Source organism: Sinocyclocheilus grahami, unplaced genomic scaffold, assembly GCF_001515645.1.
Source record: "Sinocyclocheilus grahami isolate Dianchi unplaced genomic scaffold, SAMN03320097.WGS_v1.1 scaffold342.1, whole genome shotgun sequence".
Taxonomy (NCBI): domain Eukaryota; kingdom Metazoa; phylum Chordata; class Actinopteri; order Cypriniformes; family Cyprinidae; genus Sinocyclocheilus; species Sinocyclocheilus grahami.
Genome location: NW_015505521.1, coordinates 970,579 through 991,722, shown reverse-complemented (window position 1 = coordinate 991,722; position 21,144 = coordinate 970,579). Strand labels below are relative to the sequence as shown.

The 21,144-nt window shown below is 36.1% G+C and overlaps 3 protein-coding genes across 3 annotated transcripts in view; all 3 read left to right on the top strand.

The window, feature by feature from the left end:
• Positions 1-188: 188 nt before the first annotated feature.
• Positions 189-5,822, top strand: LOC107603176 (layilin-like). Its single transcript, XM_016295891.1, has 6 exons — positions 189-387; positions 821-838; positions 1,754-2,051; positions 2,125-2,282; positions 4,876-4,920; positions 5,707-5,822. Exons 1-6 carry the CDS (start codon positions 312-314, stop codon positions 5,820-5,822), a joined length of 711 nt encoding a protein of 236 aa, XP_016151377.1. The 5' UTR covers positions 189-311.
• Positions 5,823-6,219: 397 nt separating this feature from the next.
• Positions 6,220-9,392, top strand: LOC107603175 (layilin-like). Its single transcript, XM_016295890.1, has 4 exons — positions 6,220-6,223; positions 7,239-7,325; positions 8,722-8,824; positions 8,911-9,392. Exons 1-4 carry the CDS (start codon positions 6,220-6,222, stop codon positions 9,260-9,262), a joined length of 546 nt encoding a protein of 181 aa, XP_016151376.1. The 3' UTR covers positions 9,263-9,392.
• A 1,623-nt stretch (positions 9,393-11,015) lies between these two features.
• sik2a (salt-inducible kinase 2a) overlaps positions 11,016-21,144 on the top strand; it is a 37,645-nt gene continuing 27,516 nt past the window's right edge. The window contains exons 1-4 of the mRNA XM_016295923.1: positions 11,016-11,398; positions 12,947-13,063; positions 14,730-14,793; positions 20,604-20,765. Of these exons, the coding sequence (XP_016151409.1) occupies positions 11,261-11,398; positions 12,947-13,063; positions 14,730-14,793; positions 20,604-20,765 (481 nt within the window). The 5' untranslated portion in view covers positions 11,016-11,260. The remainder of the gene's footprint in view (positions 11,399-12,946; positions 13,064-14,729; positions 14,794-20,603; positions 20,766-21,144) is intronic.

Below are 21,144 nucleotides of genomic sequence, written 5' to 3'. Positions count from 1 at the left end.
TGAACACTTGTAGTCAAGTGGTCAAGTGCAAAGACCGCAAGTGTGGGTAGAGGGGATTTGGACAAGGCTGGTATCTACAAATAAAAGCCCGTGGCGTGTTCAGTCCAGTCAGCTGATGATGTGTTCCGACGGTCTGTGTGTTCCTCCCTGGACCCTCACGAAGATCTCAGAGGATAGCGGGGCAGCTGATCGGTTCTCTACTGGACGAAGCCTTCCTGGTGTTGGATGTTCCCTTTTTTATTTACTTGGCTTTTCATTGTCTTGGTGAAATTACTTTTAAGGCCCATGGAAGTTTGATAAAAGGTGATCAAATGGATTTAATGAGGAAATGTGGCTGCGCGCTGGTTTTACTCAGCGTCTCCGCCTGCGCGTCAAAGCTTCTGGGCGGTGAGTTACACATTTAGGAAAGAAAATGCTGCATTCGACTATTTTAAAGGATTAAACTATAGATATGATATTTAGAAGAAAAGCTTCCCGAATAAGTCAGATCTGAGATATTATGGCAGTCTATACTGTGCCTCGTTTTGTCTTTTAAACCCTTATAGGTTCTTATTACTAATATTTATAATATAAAAAGATTTCTATATTCTAACATGTTGAAATTTTAAAAGGTTTTGCAATAACTTTTTTAAACTGTTTTTTTTCCCACTCACTTACCTCATTCTTTAGTCTCGATAGATTCCTTCGTTTCCCGATTAATTAATTTGAATGAGATGCTTAAATATAGGACGTGACTTCTTTAGAGCATGCTTTAAGAGTGCTGTTTTCTCTCTTCACCGCTTGTAAACCCGATGTGTTGTCCATCCTCCCTCTGGTGCAGACATTTACGAGCCCAGAGGTATGTTCTGCCGCAGACACTAATGGCTTTCTCTAAATGAAATGACCGCTCCATCTCATCTCTCCATTCCGTGTCTATTTAATCATAACATAATTCCATTTCATTTTTATTTTGAAATATCTACACTCTGAGGAAAAAGGTTTAACTGGGAACACCCTGGGCACTTTTTCAATTGACTGAACATCTATGGAGGACCAAACCTGCAGAAATTAAAAATGAATAATGGGGGGGGGGGGGGGGGGGGGAATTTTATAGAGAAATCAGAATTAGTATCATTGATACTGGCCTTCATTCATTAAAAATGAATCATATTTATTTTATCAAGTCGTTTATTAATTTATTTATTATCCCATTATCACTTTTATTTATCTATTTATTCATAAATATATGTATTCATTCATTAATTTATTCATTTTTAATTTCTGCAGGTTTGGTCCTCCATAAACATCAAGTAGTGGTCTGTTATTCACAACGTTATTAATGTTCTTTGTGAAAGGAAAACACTTTTTTTTTTTTATCCCTGGATTTGCAGATTGTCTGAAAAACCCTTGCTTTAGAAAAATAATTAAATATATACATGCGAATATGTGCACCCTGAAGGGCTTTGTGCATGCAGAAAATGAGATTTTCCATTTTGCCAAAGGAAAAAGGAACACGTTTGTTTTGTTTTTAATTTTCCAAATAAAAACTTGTTTATTTAAAGCATTCTAAATAAAAGATTACTCGGAAGACTTCCGATTCTGACTTTAGCTGAAAAATGAGAAATGTTATTGCATCATTGACAAACTATTTTCCTGTTTAACACTGTAAAGCTGCTTTGACACAACCAGTATTGTATAAAGCGCTATACAAATAAAGGTGACTCGACTTGACTTCAATACATTTACATTCCATTGTCTTAATGTGTCTCTCAAGGCCAGCAGATATGCAAGCGTGGCACTGAGAAGCCCTGCTATAAAATTGCCTATTTTCAAGATGCTCGGCGTAAACTCAACTTTGAAGATGCGAGTCGAGCCTGCTTGAGTGATGGTGGAGATCTTCTCAGTATTGAGTCTAAGACTGAGCAGATACTGATAGAGAACTTCATCCATGAACTGAAAGCATCAGATGGAGACTTTTGGATCGGGCTCCGTAGGGATCAAGGCTATGAGGAGATAAATGGAGACTGTCCTTCTCAATACTATTGGCTGGATGGAAGCCAAGCAACCTTCAGGTGGGATCAGAGCCACATTAGACACATTTCCTTTGTAGGTGCTTTTGCTTATTGTTTTGTTTGTGTGCGACAGGAACTGGCACTGGGATGAGCCTTCCTGTGGGTTTGAGGTGTGTGTGGTGATGTACCATCAGCCCTCTGCTCCTCCGGGTCAAGGTGGGCCTTACATGTTCCAGTGGAATGATGACAATTGTGAAACCAAAAACAACTTTATCTGCAAGTACACCAAAGGTTGGGAAAGCATGATTTATTCAGTTGATTTCTGAGTCAATTCACATTATAAATGATATACAGTAGCTCACTGATTTGAACAAACCCCAACACTAAGCATTAAACTTCAGCATACTGGAACTCGTCCTGCAGTGTTTATACAGACATGAATGACACATTCAAATAGCGCAGCTTGGTTAAGAGAGACCTGCTATAAACTTTTGAAACAATTAGTCTCATGATTTCCATCTGGTGTGCAATGAAAAAGACAAAAAAAAAATTAAAATCCCATTCACTTACATTCCAGAAGAGACCACATACAGTGGGGCAAAAAAGTATTTAGTCAGCCACCAATTGTGCAAGTTCTCCCACTTAAAAAGATGAGAGAGGCCTCTAATTTTCATCATCGGTATACCTCAACTATGAGAGACAAAATTAGAAAAAAAATCCAGAAAATCACATTGTAGGATTTTTAAAGAATTAATTGGTAAATTCCTCGGTAAAATAAGTATTTGGTCACCTACAAACAAGCAAGATTTCTGGCTCTCACAGACCTGTAACTTCTTCTTTAAGAGGCTCCTCTGTCCTCCACTCGTTACCTGTATTAATGGCATCTGTTTGAACTCGTTATCAGTATAAAAGACACCTGTCCACAACCTCAAACAGCCACACTCCAAACAGCAGAATCTCATACAGTGGGGGAAATATTTATTTGATCCCCTGCTGATTTTGTAAGTTTGCCCACTTACAAGGAAATGAAGGGTCTGTAATTTTTATGGTAGGCTTATTTTAACGGATAGAGACAGAATACCAACCAAAAAATCCAGAAAAAACACATTATATAAAGGTTAGAAATTGATTTGCATTTCAGTGAGTGAAATAGGTATTTGATCCCCAAGCAAAAAATTACTTAGTACTTGGTGCAGAAACCCTTGTTGGCAAGCACAGATGTAAGACATTTTTGTAGTCAGTCACCAGGTTTGCACACATCTCAGGAGGGATTTTGATCCATTCCTCTTTACAGATCCTCTCTAAATCCTTAAGGTTTCTTGGCTGTCGTTTGTCAACTCGAAGTTTCAGCTCCCTCCACAGATTTTCTATAGGATTGAGGTCTGGAGACTGGCTAGGCCACTCCATGACCTTAATGTGCTTCTTCTTGAGCCACTCCTTTGTTGCCTTGTATGCCTTGCCTGTATGTTTCAGGTCATTGTCATGTTGGAAGACCCATCTATGACCCATCTTCAGTGTTCTGGCTGAGGGAAAAGGTTCTCGTCCAAGATTTCACAGTACATGGCCCCGTCCATTTGCCCCTCAATGCAGTGAAGTCGTCCTGTACCCTTAGCAGAAAAACAGCCCCAAAGCATAATGTTTCCACCTCCATGCTTGACTGTAGGGATGGTGTTCTTGGGGTCATATTCAGCATTTCTCTCCTTCCAAACAAGGCGAGTCGAGTTAATGCCAAAGAGCAAAATTTTGGTCTCATGCCCACTGCTCCGGGTGTGTGTTCACGGTGTGTGTGTTCACTGCTGTGTGTGTGCACTTTGGATGGGTTAAATGTAGAGCACTAATTCCTAGTATGGGTCACCATACTTGGCCACGTCACGTCACTTTCACTTTCACTTTCACTCTGGTCTCATCTGACCACAGCACTTTCTCCCAAGCCTTCTCTGAATCATTTAGATGTTCTTTGGCACACTTTAAACGGGCCTGTACATGTGCCTTCTTGAGCAGGGGGACCTCGCGGGCGCTGCAGAATTTCAGTCCATTGCGGTGTAGTGTGTTACCAATGGTTTGTTTGGTGACTGTGGTTCCAACTGCTTTAAGATCATTAACAAGCTCCTCTCGTGTAGTTCGGGGCTGATTCCTCACCTTTCTCATTATCATCCTTACCCCCTGAGGCGAAGCTCCAGACCGAGGCTGATTGATGGTTGTTTTGTATTTCTTCCATTTCTGAATAATCACACCAACAGTTGTGTCCTTCTCACCAAGCTTCTTACTGATGGTCTAGTAGTACCATTCCAGCCTTGTGCAGATCTACAATCTTGTCTCTGACATCCTTTGACAGATCTTTGGTCTTGCCCATGCTGGTGGGAGAGGTTGAAATGGAAGATACAGACGTGTGTGGACAGATGTCCTATACACCTAACGAGCTGACATTAGGAGTAACTTCTTAAAGTGGCAGGACTAATCTGTGTTTCACATGGGCACATCTGTGGGAGCCAGAATTCTTGCTGCTTGGTTGGGGATCAAATAATTATTTCACTCACTGAAATGCAAATAAATTTCTAACCTTTATAAAATTTGTTTTTTTCTGGATTTTTTTGGTTGATATTCTGTCTCTATCCGTTAAAATAAACCTACCATTAAAAAATACAGACCTTTCATTTCTTTGTAAGTGGGCAAACTTATAAAATCCGCAGGGGATCAAATAAATATTTCCCCCACTGTAGTAGAGACTTGAGGAGTGCTCATTTACCATTCACATTTTCTTCAGAAAATCTGGACATTTATTTAAAAGTTAATATTTGTAGTGTTATTTTTCAGTGCTATTATATTATATTTGATTCAAGAACTGCATAGTATATGATAACATGGTCTTCATGTGATGTTTCAGATAAACCTCCAGCACCCATCCCTGCAGAAAATAGAACATTTGAAGGTAAGCTAGGGATATTGTGCTTGACAAAATTAATTAATTTGTATATTAATATAGTACCTCTGCATAATTATTGCAAATTATTTTAAAACAAATTATTTAGTTTATTTTATTTTTTGTAAAATAAGGATACCGATTGCAGTGGTTCACTGCAGTGCAGTTGTTCAACCGGTAGGGGGGCCTAGTAAAGGCCTGTGCACACCAAGGACAATAACTACAACTATAAAGTTTTAATAATCATTCTAATTCTATGAGAATAGGGATGTCACCCTTATGTTGTTTCAAACGTGTATGAGTTTCTTTCTTCTGCTGAGCACGGACAAAGATATTCTGAAGAATGTTGGTAACCAAACAGTTGACGTAGCCATTGACTTCCATAGTATGGAAAAAATATTATAGAAGTCAATGGCTACCGTCAACTGTTTAGTTATACAAGTTTGGAACAACTTGAGGGTGAGTAAATAATGATAGATTTTTCCCGTCTTAAAATCATTTAAATTTAGTGTAATTAACATAATCTTAATTACAATGGGAAAAACACAGGAACATATCAGCGTAGATGGAAGGACTTTTAAATATGGTCTTGAACAGCCCTTGTAGCCCTTGGAGTCAAGAAGGTTGAGGACCACTGGCCTAATGTTGGATGGATATCCATTTTGTGAGAATATGAGAAAGTCTGCATTTATTGGTTTATTTGTATGTGTTTGTTTCATACTTTTTTCTGTTTGTTGTCTATATTGATGTCTTACACCAGATAATACCATAAAACCTATTTCACATATATTACAGATGCTCTTCCAACACCCAAAATACCCAGAAACCCCTCTGTCACAGAGAAGGATGATGGCATGAGGGTGCTCGTATCTGAACCTCCAGGTGAATCTTGTTCTCACAGACAGGGTTGAAGACTGCCATGACATAAATACCTGTTAACTCAAAACAATAGGGTCTAAAAGTCTGTGATTTTTTTTTTTTATTATTTAAACCTGAAATACCAGGAGTAAACAGTTTTATGATTTTGAAAAAAATTACAATTATCTGGTGCAAATTGAAGACAAACATTTCAGCTTCAGCACTATTTCTAGGTCACTAAAGAAGTAATTAAATTAGTTTCATTGGTCAGTGATCAGATGTTCCTACTCCTATTGAGGCACAAGCTGCTCTTTGGATCATCTCAAATCATGCTGCAAGTTTGATTCATTCAAATGATTATGCTGATAATTTGCAATAAGATCTGAACTAGAATTAGGCATATCTTCAGTTGTGGTCTCAGACATTTGGACTCCACTATACATAACAAAAATGGGTATGGAACAATTTTCAATTAGAAATCAGTAGTCAATTTCACAATTAATTACAAAGAAACAATTAAACATGAAATATTTAAGTAGAAATAGTATATAAAATGTAATCCAATAATTGTAAAAATGTACTCCAATAATCTTATTGGGGTTTTGTTAAGAGCTTTTTTCCAGAATGCTGTTTTTTATTTTATTTTATTTTTTTAAATATGAAATCTTTGGAAAAAAACAAATATACACTGTTGTTCAAAACGTTGGGGTCAGTAAGATTTCCAGTAAGGACACATTAAACTGATCAAATGTTTTTCGAACATTTATAGTATTGCAAAAGGTTTAGATTTAAAATAAGCAGCAAACAGTACAACTGTCTAGTGGTTCACTGCAGTGCAGTTGTTCAACCAGTAGGGGGGCCTAGTAAAGGCCTGTGCACACCAAGGACAATAACTACAACTATAAAGTTTTAATAATCATTCTAATTCTATGAGAATAGGGATGTCACCCTTATGTTGTTTCAAACGTGTATGAGTTTCTTTCTTCTGTTGAGCACGGACAAAGATATTCTGAAGAATGTTGGTAACCAAACAGTTGACGGTAGCCATTGACTTCCATAGTATGGAAAAAATATTATAGAAGTCAATGGCTACCGTCAACTGTTTAGTTATACAAGTTTGGAACAACTTGAGGGTGAGTAAATAATGATAGATTTTTCCCGTCTTAAAATCATTTAAATTTAGTGTAATTAACATAATCTTAATTACAATGGGAAAAACACAGGAACATATCAGCGTAGATGGAAGGACTTTTAAATATGGTCTTGAACAGCCCTTGTAGCCCTTGGAGTCAAGAAGGTTGAGGACCACTGGCCTAATGTTGGATGGATATCCATTTTGTGAGAATATGAGAAAGTCTGCATTTATTGGTTTATTTGTATGTGTTTGTTTCATACTTTTTTCTGTTTGTTGTCTATATTGATGTCTTACACCAGATAATACCATAAAACCTATTTCACATATATTACAGATGCTCTTCCAACACCCAAAATACCCAGAAACCCCTCTGTCACAGAGAAGGATGATGGCATGAGGGTGCTCGTATCTGAACCTCCAGGTGAATCTTGTTCTCACAGACAGGGTTGAAGACTGCCATGACATAAATACCTGTTAACTCAAAACAATAGGGTCTAAAAGTCTGTGATTTTTTTTTTTTATTATTTAAACCTGAAATACCAGGAGTAAACAGTTTTATGATTTTGAAAAAAATTACAATTATCTGGTGCAAATTGAAGACAAACATTTCAGCTTCAGCACTATTTCTAGGTCACTAAAGAAGTAATTAAATTAGTTTCATTGGTCAGTGATCAGATGTTCCTACTCCTATTGAGGCACAAGCTGCTCTTTGGATCATCTCAAATCATGCTGCAAGTTTGATTCATTCAAATGATTATGCTGATAATTTGCAATAAGATCTGAACTAGAATTAGGCATATCTTCAGTTGTGGTCTCAGACATTTGGACTCCACTATACATAACAAAAATGGGTATGGAACAATTTTCAATTAGAAATCAGTAGTCAATTTCACAATTAATTACAAAGAAACAATTAAACATGAAATATTTAAGTAGAAATAGTATATAAAATGTAATCCAATAATTGTAAAAATGTACTCCAATAATCTTATTGGGGTTTTGTTAAGAGCTTTTTTCCAGAATGCTGTTTTTTATTTTATTTTATTTTTTTAAATATGAAATCTTTGGAAAAAAACAAATATACACTGTTGTTCAAAACGTTGGGGTCAGTAAGATTTCCAGTAAGGACACATTAAACTGATCAAATGTTTTTCGAACATTTATAGTATTGCAAAAGGTTTAGATTTAAAATAAGCAGCAAACAGTACAACTGTCTGATAATAATAATAAAAAATAATGAGATACTGACAATAATAAAAAATGTTTCTTGAGCAGCAAATCGGCATATTAGCATGATTTCTGAAGGATCATGTGACACGGAAGACTGGAGTAATGGCTGCTGAAAATTCAACTTTGTCATCACAGGATTAAACTGCATTTTAAAATATATTAAAATACAAACAATCATTTTATATTGTAAAAATTCCACTATTACTGCAGCCTGGGTAAACATTAGATACTGCTTACCAACCCCAAAATTTGAACTTTATTGATCACACTTGTCACGCTACAGTGAGATAAATGCACGAAGAAGATAAAGATGAATGCTAATAGTCTTTAATAAATCCACACAAGGGTAAATCCAGGACAGACCAGGCAGGAGACACACGTAGGGATGTAGTAGACCGGACTCCGAACAGAACACAACTAATATAGTGGAGCAAATGAGGATAATAAACCAGACACACCTGAACTAAATGACACAATCAAACATGAGGGAAAACTGGGTCACAGAACACATGAGGAATAAAAACACAACAAAAGTCCAAAGGGGTGTGACAACACTAACCAAATTCCTGTTGCATGTTTTTTTTTAGACAATGTTCTTAATATCGCTTACATTGTGCTGCCAACCATACCACTTCTGCTGCTGTTGATTGTTGCGACGGGAGTTTTCTGCTTTAAGCTGTTCACAAAGAGGTGTGTTGTTTGACTGCTCACTTCACTGATCAAAACATTTTCAATTTGATCAATTTGAGAGCATACAACATAATTTATGCATGCAGGAAGAAACAACAGACTGAGACCCCTCCAAAGGAACCAGGATACTGGGCCCCTGGAGAAAGATGCAACAGCCCTAGCCCTGACGTCTATAACGTCATCCGAAGGCAGCATGAATCAGACCTGGCCGGCACGCGGCCTGACATCAAGAACACTTCCTTCCTGGGTTCATCTCCAGACACTCCACCTGGAGATTACGACAACCTGGCAGGCAGAGACACTGAAAGTGGTTTTGTGACACTGGCCAGCACTGAGAGCGGCTTTGTGACCAACGATTTGTATGACACCCTGCAGGGCCGTGGAAGCGGGAGATATTACAGAGACCAGGGATGGATGGATGAATTATATGGCTACTGATATGAAAGATGAACATTAGCATTTAACTGCGTATTCTCCTCTAAAATGATAATAGCTGTTGATGTCTTTCCCGAGTATTTCAAAAGAAGGCCTGGATATGTGTGGACTCCAGCATTTTGAATTCTCCCAAATGTACTGAATAAATGAGAGACTGTGTTATTTTAGTATTGTTGATATACCATTATAGTTTTTGTTAATATTTGGAATTAGATTTTTATTCATATTTTCTATTTCATTGAATTTGAGCTAAAAGTTTAGCAATTTTGTGATCATTTTTACTAGTTTCTATTTTATTTAATTTTTTATTTTTAAATATGTCGATATCATTTTTAAGTTTTAGTTTAAAGTTTTACCTTAATTAGTTTGAGTTATTTTAGTACTTAAACGAAAATGAGAAATGTTGCCTGGGCTGAAATAAGATATGTTAAAATAGATACACATTTGAATTTAAGATTAAAGGTTTTTTTCCAGTTAATGATTATTTTAAGTATTTTTATGGTTTTAATTTTAGTTTCAGTTAACGATAATAATCCTGATGAGAGAAACTAATTCCCAGATTTCTGCAGATCTACCATCAATTTACTTTCATTGCAACAACATCTGAGGTTTACAGGTCACACATGATTATCAGATGTCGTTTTTTATTTATGTTATGATTCTAATTTCCATGGGCTCATATGACAGAATAATACTAGCCAGTTTTTAATGCATCTTTAAAGCCAAATTCTGAAGGATAAACACTGAAAGGTGGTACAATGTTACAAACAAGCTGCTCAACGAATCAGAATGAGATGCTCGGATACCAGACAGCTTGTTTGCTCTCACTGGTTGGTTTGCATGACCCTGTTATGCTGCTATGGGGCTCAGTAATTGCACTGTGACAATCTCTCGCAGACTGTCTTTTCCTGTGAAATAATGAAGGATCAAACATCCTTCAAGTTTCTTATATGCAAATATTGGAATGTGAATGCAGTGATGTTAATGAAGCCTTAATAAACCAAAACAAATGAATGACATTGAAACTAAATATATTCACTTGCATGTTTAACACCATCTATAGTTATGTGCATGTGTGCTGAAAACAAAACATAACGGCAGTAAGCGTTTTTGACAGCAGGGGTCGCTCTCTGACTACATGCTTAGAGCACTAGGAGCGCATATACATACAGATGTTTAAATAAATGTACAAATATAAAATAAAACACTACTACTAAGTCACAAAACTATAAAATGACAAAAACGATTATGTTTATTATTATTGCTGCTGCTGCTGCTGTTGTTGTTATATGTCTGCTTTTTATGGTGCCTTTGTCCACGTTGCGGCACACACAAAAATAAATAAATTCCAATATATAAATAATATAAATTCCAATGTAATGATGTCAGCTGCATTTGAGAGCTTTCCCTATGCATTGTGATTTTATTTATTTATTTATTTACTTATTTTCACGCATTGAGCAAAATCAGTGCTCTGTGAAAAATGCATGCATATAAAAATGTGCTTGTGATGTGGTGTCGATGCCACTCTTTATGTCGCGTGCAGGATCTTTTTAGAAATTCTGAACAACGGAATGCATTACAGTTTTTGAAGGTCAGATGTAAGCAACGGAGTTGAATGTGTTTGTAGAGATTGCAATAGCCGCTGATTGACGCACGCAGTGGATGAGGTTGTCTTGGAGACATGCTGCTGGTGGCGGACACTGAAGCCCCTCTGTGAGATCCGCCCCTTTATAAAATCCCTTCAGCACTGACGTCAATGCATGTCGAGAGCCAGAACATCATTCCTCCTCATGCCGAGCTCTCATCTCAGTTATGTAGAGCCCTTATCTGGAAACGAAGAAATGTGCAGGAGCCCTTGGCACCCATATGGCCCGTCTGCATTTTAGCTTTGGCATTAGGAACATAATTGTACCCGCCACTTGAATTGCTATGTAAGAGCAGCTGAAGGTGGCCAAATCATCCACACACCTCTTCATCCAGTAGTTCACTAGAAAAACTATGGTCATGGCCGCCCGGGAGCAAAAGCCGTCGCATCGGGCTCCGGTTCGCGTGGGATTTTATGATATTGAGCGCACGCTGGGAAAAGGCAATTTTGCAGTTGTGAAGCTGGCGAGACATCGCATCACGAAATCTGAGGTGAGTAACACACACGCTCAATATCACACACTAGTGTTTTCAGTGTACATGCGCTCGTGCAATCGAAAAAAAAAATCACTTTTATCATTTAAGGAGAGTATCTATAGAAAATGTGTTAAATGCCTAAATATTTGGAAGTTGTATTTGTGTCTGTGACAAATGGGCTCTGCGAGATGAAAAATATAATAAATAAAAAAAAGCGCAGTTTAAATCAGGTGTGCTAAGTTCTCATATATGTAATGCAATATTTGTGTTCACGGTGATTTCATGCATTTTTGAAAAGCATTTATGCAATTTTGCACAAAACGAAAATGTAATGATTTCTTCAATGTTAAGAGGTGAAACCATCATCTAAAAAAAAAAGTATATAAAACACTAAAAATATATATACAGTGGGTACGGAAAGTAATGTGCAAGTAAATTTAGTTGATGTGTAGTATGTAATATATACATATATAATGATTTATTATTATTATTATTAATAATAATATTATATTTTCTTAGGGTTACTCCATTTGACTGGACAAAATGTGACTTGCAATAAAAAAAAGTCAAAATATGTTAATTAAAAAAAAAGGCTCTAAAGGGGTCCTCTGAGTTTTGTCTCATGGCATTATCGCTTCCTGCATACTGACTGAATTGCCGTACAGAAATGTTATTATTAAAAATATTATTAATATTTTAAAACTAAATTTCTTCGCTACCAATCTACGTATGATAACATTTTTTATAATTTTAACGACTTTTAAATTAAACATTGAGGCATTTCTTGACATATTTTAATTCAAAAATTCAAAAGAAGCATGCTCATCACAGAACATGCGATTTCAAGTTTTATATGAATTGCTTTTTTAATATATTTTTGAATGGCTTAATAGATCCAAACAAAACAGACAACACTGACCTTTGATATCTAGGACAGAGTGGCAAATCATAAGTGGAAACATTTTTTGCATGTTCAGATTGTTATTTACCTAGATGAAGCACTTCAATTGTGCATTGCGTACTGTGTGTTTTATTTAATAACAGTTAAATAACTTGCTGGATGTACCCTTTGTTTCACAGGCATCAGTATTACACTGTTGTTGTGCTTTGAAAAAGGTCAGTTTACTCTCTGAACTCGAGTTGTAGAGTGACTAAGAGCTGCAGTCAAGATCAGGTCAGTTTAAATCAAACAAGTTATGCAGCTTCCCACCAGTTCTCACTTAGAAGCAAAAGTGGAACAGCTGTAGATCCAGTTGCAGTTGCATAATTTTAAAAGGTGCTGTAAAGTAAGCCATGAGACGGCAGTCTGTGAGCAATGATTATTTTTATTTTTTTACTTTATTACAACTATAAAGTCGTGTATACAAAGTGGCATATGCCTAAGTGGTCTTTTGATTTTTAGAAAGCTAGTAGGTCTACAATTATTATTGTTTTATGCAGCACAATGGATAATTTAATTCCTTTATTATTCTGGTAGCTGAAAATAATGAATGCATCGGTGGCTTCAAAAATGCAGATAACAAAAGCTCAGTATAATTAACATTAGCATTTGCTGAATTACAGGTGGCCATTAAGATCATAGACAAGACCCAGTTAGATGCAGTGAACCTGGAGAAGATCTACAGGGAAGTGGAAATCATGAAGTTGCTGGACCATCCTCACATCATCAAGCTTTACCAGGTACTGCATGATCATGCATGTGTGTATTGCGTGTATTTACAATAAATTTGTGATCATTCATAAACTGACCATGCAAGCAATTTTTATTTGTCACCTGTATGAGCATGTATCCCATGAGACTACTGTTGAATCCAGTAGTTTCGTCTGGGTGATTTACAGGTTTAGTCTTGTTATGTTATGTAAGATTTTTAGGTCGCTCTGGGCATGGATGCTGAAAGTATCAACAGCTGCCTGCGCTGTTACACAACACAAATACAGCATCAGCAGCAGTCCAATCATGACTTCTATCAGGGGCAGTGCTCATATTGTGATCTGTCTGTCTGGTATTATACATAGAGCTTTCAAAAAATGCTCACTGTTCCTTTGGCAGAGTCAACTGGGAAAGTCAGTAACCTGTAGGAATCTAGCACATGGTCATTAGTCCAACACTAGACCCTACAAGCAGGCAAATGAAGAAACATGCCCACAAAAAAATTACCATAGTAGCAGATAGAAACACAAAGGTGCACTGATATACATTACTAGTCAATGTTCTAGACACAGCTATTTTCCACATTAAATTAAATTTATGCATTTAGCAAACACTTTTATCCAAAGCGACTTACAGTGCATTCAGGCTATACATTTTTTATCAGTATGTGTGTTCCCTGGGAATTGAACCCATGACCTTTACACTGCTAACGCAATGCTCTACCACTGAGCCACAGTGTACAATATATTATTTAATATATAATTTATTTATTTTATAGATAATGTTTATGAATATAAATATATATAAATATTTAAAAATAAAAAAAAATAAATAAAAACATCAGCAAAACTATAGAACATATAGGATACTACTACTACTAATAATAATAATACGTTTTTATTATTATTATTATTATTATTATTATTCACTAATTCCCTTATTCACTTGTTTCATAGTTTTGTTGACATTCTAAAATGAGGGGGAAAAAATAAGTAGTTGTGTCTAAAGCATTATTATTATTATTATTATTATTATTATTATTATTATTTAAAATAAAATAATAATAACAAAACAACAACAATAATCTATATAGTAATAAATATTAATGCAATTGTTTAATTTACAAATTTAAATACAGATTTATTATTGTATTTATTATATTTTTTGTTATTTTTTATATTGTAATTGTCAAGTTTCAAACTCAAAAGCATGTTTTATACGTATGACAGCCATGTATACCATGGTACTGAATTATTGCTACATTCATGTGTCACAATATTATAATACGGTACTCCAGTGTACTTCAGAGTATGATAGTACCACCATGGTACATGTCCAAAAGACAAGGTAATGCTATAGTACTTTTGTTAGTGCGCTCAAAGAGAGGACAGCAGTGTAGAGAATAATAGCTTAATGAAATATTACACCTATGCATCTAAAATAATATCCATAACATATTATTGACTAAGTGTGAATCACTTGTCACCATTTTCTCCTTTGCCTCACACAAAAAAAGGATGTAGCATTGTTATCTCACTTGAAGCCAAGCGTGAACACTTGTGACAGGTGAAAATGCTGTCAGTCTCTTGTGCTCTTGTGATTTCAGAATTGTGTGATTTGTGATATTAATTGCATTGCCATAATCATCCCATATTCATGCAATGAATAAGAATCACTTCTCTTCTCTTTCAATAGGTCATGGAGACCAAAAACATGCTCTATCTAGTGACAGAATATGCCAGAAATGGAGAGATTTTTGGTGAGTGCATCTGTTTCCATACATGCGCAAAAAAAAAAGTTAATTTCACTCTGATTCATATATTCACCCCGCACTGTTAAAGGGTTAGTTCACCCAAAAATTCTGTCATTAATTACTCGCCCTTGTGTTGTTCGAAACCCGTAAGACCTTCGTTCATCTTCGGAACACAATTTAAGATATTTTTGATGAAATCTGAGGGCTCTCTGACCCTCCCATAGACAGCAAGGTAACTACCACGTTCAAGGTCCAGAAAAGTACCAAGATGATCGACAAAGTAGTCCGTGTGACATCAGTGGTTCAACTGTAAAGTTACGAAGCTACGAGAATACTTTTTTGCGCAAAGAAAACAAAAATAACGACTTTATTCCACATTTTCTTCTCCACTTGTGGACGCACGTTCACGACAGTATCATGACGAGAGCGTGTGGCGGCGCCGGCGCTGACCCAGATCGAGATCGAGCGTGATAACGTCAATATGATAACGTCCAAAGTGACGCAGTAGAGACGAAAATGTGGAATAAAGTCGTTATTTTTGTTTTCTTAAAAAAGTATTCTCGTAGCTTCTTAACTTTACAGTTGAACCACTGATGTCACACGGACTACTTTGTTGATCATCTTGGTACTTTTCTGGACCTTGAACGTGGTAGTTACCTTGCTGTCTATGGGAGGGTCAGAGAGCCTTCAGATTTCATCAAAAATATCTTAAATTGTGTTCCGAAGATGAACTAAGGTCTTACGGGTTTCGAACAACACGAGGGTGAGTAATTAATGACAGAATTTTCATTTTTGGGTGAACTAACCCTTTAAGTATTGCATGTGCAGTAAATACATGCCTGCAGTGGATTGAGATGGTCACACCACATTTCTGCATATTTCATCCATCTATATCCCGATTCACTCACTTAAAGCCTAATGGGTGAGCTGAGCACAAGCTATTTTTTGTGCTGTGATGATTAGCGGTGTCACCTGTAATGGAAAAAGGTCCTGGTGATTTAGATGAGAGCTACGTGACCAAAGAAACAATCATCTCACTCATAACAGCCCCATGCAGCAACGCTACTGTCATACTTGAAAGACAGTGAATGAGATTTATAGCCTCATTAAGGGGCAATAGGTTGCCTTTGACAAAGCAAGTGAAAGAATATGATATGACAGCTGCTGCCAAAAAAAAAAGGAATAAGATAATTTACAGAGGCATTCTTGTGATTTTGTCAGTACATCTTCAGTTATTGTGTTAGTATACTTCTTGTATTTGACGGCATGCGTACTGTGTTCTTAGCACACATATGTCAGCAGTAAAACAGTGACTGTGTTTGCAAAAGCCTACTCTTTTTGCTGTGTACAGTATGCTTGTCTGTGAATTTTCTATGTATGTGGATTACCATGGAATATTACATTTGCCAAAATGTGCAATATGCGACCGATAACACAATGTGGAATACTGTTTCCCAGTGGTTCTCAACTTGTGGGTCACAATATCAGATCTGTTCTCATAAGGTCACGGACTTCAGTTGCATAAGATGTAACTAACCATATAGCTGTGCATACTCAGGATAGCAGAAGAAGTAGGTCTGTGAATTTTTAAAGCCCCTCTATAGTCACTTATTTTATCCCTTATTTTATCAATTTTTCCTTTCTCTTTGGAGTGTTACAAGCTCTTGGTGCATAAAGAAGATCTGTAAAGTTGCAAAGACTAAAGTCTCAAATCCAAAGAGATATTCTTTATAAAAGTTAAGAGTCAGCCACACCTACCTAAAACGGCTCGTACTAACACGCCCCCACATATCTACCTCACTATGTGGGAAGATTTGCATAATGCGTTTGTAATGGGTTTTAATGTTTTTGTCTCGTCGCTCCGGCCGGACACGGCATCAACAGTATGGTGAGGGGCGTAACATTTCCGTCACACGCTTGAGTTATTCGGCCAATCACAACGCACTGGATAGCTGGCCAATCACAACACACCTCGCTTTTCAGAACGATGAGCTTTGTAAAAATCGACGTGTTTCAAAAAGGCGGGTCATAGAGGAGAAACAATGTACAGTATGTGGAAAATAATGTGTTTTTTTTTTACTTTAAACCGCATAAACACATTTCATTACACCAAATACACAAAATAATGTTCTTTTTAGCAGCATCATATGACCCCTTTAAGTTAAAATTCATCTTTGATAATCAAAATGACATGTCTAACTGTTTTTTTCCTGTGAAGATCCAGTGCAACTTAGTACTATTTAAATACATGTGCTTGACTGTTGCTGAATTTAACTGATCGCCAAGATTAGTTAAAAACCAAGTTAGATACGTCCTTCATTCTCATAGTGACGCTCTCACTGTGTTGCATACTTTATCACAGATGAAGTGGATTAGATGCAATTTGTCAAATACACAGATGTTACAGGCATTTTCATGAAGCAACAGAAACACTTTTCAATCAGTACTTCATGTACTGCTTAATATAGTGACTGTATGTACAAGAATGAAGTTCAATATAAGCCAATGCAATTTAAATACCAAAAAAGTGAGGTCTATATTTTTTATCCATTTTATTTTGATAAACATGACACGATATATCATTAAGATTACATGTAAGGAGTTTTTACTATCACAAAAACACAGATTTTGTGAGCTTTATCAGAAGTTAAGGTGTGAAGAATAAACACAAAACACTCATCATCAATGAATCTGGCCAATTGTGAAACAACTGTGTCGTCCTCAGAGCTTGTGCAGCTTGTGCTGCAAACCAAAAATTATTCAGACACCACTTATAATTTTTTATATATTTTTACTAGTGGGTGCTGGAAACTATATTTCATTTATGTAATTGAGGATAGTAAAATAAAGTAAACTGTGAGTCTGACATATTATACCTAAAAATTCTTCATTCAGTGGACTACTAGTAAAAGAGATAAAAATTTGGGACCAAAAATTATTCAGACAATTTGGCCTGACCATGTTTTGCTTGAGTGTTATCTGACATTATCAAGATGAATTTGTTCTGACACAGTTTAACTCTGAGTTCTTATCATATTTTATTTCCATTTTCTAAACTATAGCGAATAAACTGTGATAATTTGTGAAATGTTGGTTTGACTGTACATGCAGTATGCAGTAGACTGTACACTAGTATTGCATTCTGAAAATAGCCAATGTTGGAATGCTATGAAGTGTGGAGCTGATTAGAGTTTATGACGCTATGACTTTAAATAAAAACAATTATTTTGACAATCCTAAGAATGCCCCTTTTGTCAAACATATCTATTTCAATTTATATTTCACTGTAATTTAAGTTGTTGCTTTTTATTTAGATGTTTAGCACTTTACATGATAGGACTTCTAATCAACATCTTAAGTTTTATTTATTAAGCATAAATGTCGCAGTTAAACATTCTGGTCTCCATACATTCTGGTCTAAATATCTAGTCACTCATTTATGATTTTGGTCAAAGGTCACTAGAACTGCTGTCCAATTCTTAACACAAGATTGGTTCCACCCAGACCACAAATGATTTATCATAAATTAATACAATTACAAACATGTAATCTTTCTCCGCATGGAGCGTCTTGCATTTAATCATTTTGTATCTGCAGCTGTTGAGGGTTTGTACCTGAGAGGAGGCTAATGATCATCAAGTTGCTCTTTATCACAGTTCTCGTCACATAAAATTCTACAGAAGTGTAGAGATTAACTGATTCATCCAATGAAGTGATTCGATCATTTTTATATGAACTTTTGTCAACCGTTTGTTCGCCTCCTTTTCACTTGAATCACTTTTTCTTTCATATTTCGCTCCATTCTGGATGTTGGAGAGAAGTTGCATTTTAATTGCAAGAAGGTTCTAAATTTCACACGTCATCATGAGATTGACTGATACAGATTAGATGTTCGGTTTCCTTATACTACCTGCTGGGTGCAAATGACACATTGTCATATAGTCAATCCATAGGGATGTGAAGCCATCTGTCAACTCAATATCATACCATCCCACACTGCCTCGCATTCGCATGCACAGCGCATCCTTTGATGTTTCCTACATGTCCCTAACACATGGGCCGTATGACGCACACATGCATACGCATGCAACTGGCATCTCCATGCCCCTGTCAGCTGATTAACTCAGAGGACTGGTGTTTTATCAGCGCTCGGCCCTCATCTGAAGCAGGCATGGCTGACAGTCAGGTCCTGTTTTGAATGTGCGGTCGGCTGTGGATGACAGGTTGGCCTTTCGTTTTTGGAGAGAATGAATAAATGCTGCTTGCTTCAGGTTGTTTTGTTGGATTTGAAATTCATGAAAAGCTGGTAGTTGCATATTTACATCAGTTTGACATGGCAAAAGGTAAGCAAACACCTGCTTTGTATGAAAGAGGACATGAGAAAATAATGTTATTAAAGGATTCTTCAGGAATCTTCAGGAATTCAATTTGCCTTTATCTTTTGAGACAAAAGAGGTCAGTGTGCTATAAAAAATATACTGTAACGTTCTAAAAATTACTTTCTGAACCAGTGTTGTTATTGTTAACTAAAAATATTCAAAATTGTGTTAATTGAAATAAAGCTGAAATAAAATAATATACAAATATTATATGAAAAACTTTAGAACAATCAGAAATGTTGCTTTGAAAACTAACTGAAATAAAATAAGTCAAAGTACTAAAATTATTCAAACTAAAACTGAAATAAAAATTAATTAAAGCTAAATAGAAATATTTGGAAAATAAATGACTAAAGAACATTAGTACAACTAAAACTAGAATAAAAAAGTGTCTAGACTTATTCATTTATTAACAAATACATTAAAAATGCTATTCAGATATACATTGGCATAAATAGACTTCTTCTGTGATGAGCATAGATTTAAAATATCATGGTGATACAACTGTCCTGATGAAGAAAAATGATCATGATGAAGAAAAACAAGAAAATTATTAAGTTACAAAAGAAAACTTTAAGTAGTTTGGCATAATTTTTTTATTGTTATTTCTTAAAATCGCTTCACTGCTTATTAATATTTCAGAAACTGTGTCACAGTTTCCACAAAAATATTAGGCAGCACAGCTGTTTTTAACACTGATAACAATAAGAAATGTTTCTTGAGCAAATCAGCATATTAGAACGCTTTCTAAAGAATCACTGAAGACTGGAGTACTGCTAAAAACAGCTTTGCATCACAGGAAGGAATAAATTACAATTTAAAAATATTAAAATAGAAAGCAGTTCTTTTAAATTGTGATCATATTTCACAATGTTACTGTTTTACTGTAATTTTGATCATATAAATGCAGCCTTGCTGAGTATAAGAGACTTCATTCAAAAACATGAACAAATCTTACCAACCCTAAACTTATGAACTGTACTGTATGTTGTCTACAAACTTGTTCAATTTGAACTCTTTCTGAAAATGTCATAAAAGTGTTTGTTTTTTCTTAACCATATGAAACTGAACATGAATTGACACTGTTTGGCACAACAAAGTTTACAAACATAACTTATAAACAGACATCAAGGCAATAGTAATAATAATTTTAAATTAAAATTATATTACTTTTACATTTCAGTTGATTTCAAATAAATGTGATTAACCCCAGCTGTTCAGCTTCAAACTGATTTTGTTTGCTTTTTTATATTGACTAGTCCAACATGGTAATTGGACGTCTATGAGCAGCCCTGTTAAACAGATGTTTTGCGTGCCCCTTCCCTGCTCATTGTCACAATCTGCATACCATTTTCATGAAAAATTCATGACTGTGACATGTTGCCTGGATGTGCAGATGACGACCCAATAACACCTGATCCCTGTCTGGCAACACAGACTACCTGGCCAGCCGCGGGCGGCTCAGCGAGATGGATGCGAGGAGGAAGTTCTGGCAGATCCTCTCAGCGGTGGAGTACTGCCACGAACGCAATATTGTTCACAGAGACCTGAAGGCTGAGAACTTGTTACTGGATGCTCACATGAATATGAAGATAGCAGGTAAGAGATGTACCTTTCCTTCTTTCAGTCTGGGGACGCTGAGTGAAAACATGGTGCTGTGGCAGACAGACAGGTTATAAGAAGGTGTCAGAGTGACACCACAAGGCTTTAAATATCTTGCTGTCAAAATTCTCTCTTCTATCCTGATTTAATATTCAGAAACAACTACAAGCAACTCATTTGTTGACTTCTATGAGGAGTGTAAGCTCTGTGGCTGTCAAAACACTGCTCTTTTTGTTTGAGAAGTCTGAAATGTCAACTTATGGCTCAACCAATAGCGTGAGTTTGGGGTGGGACTATCTGTAATAAACTGTTTAGTAGCTGTGGGGCAGTTGGAGTGTTTGGGTATAATCCATTCAGTTCAACTAGTAGCACAGAT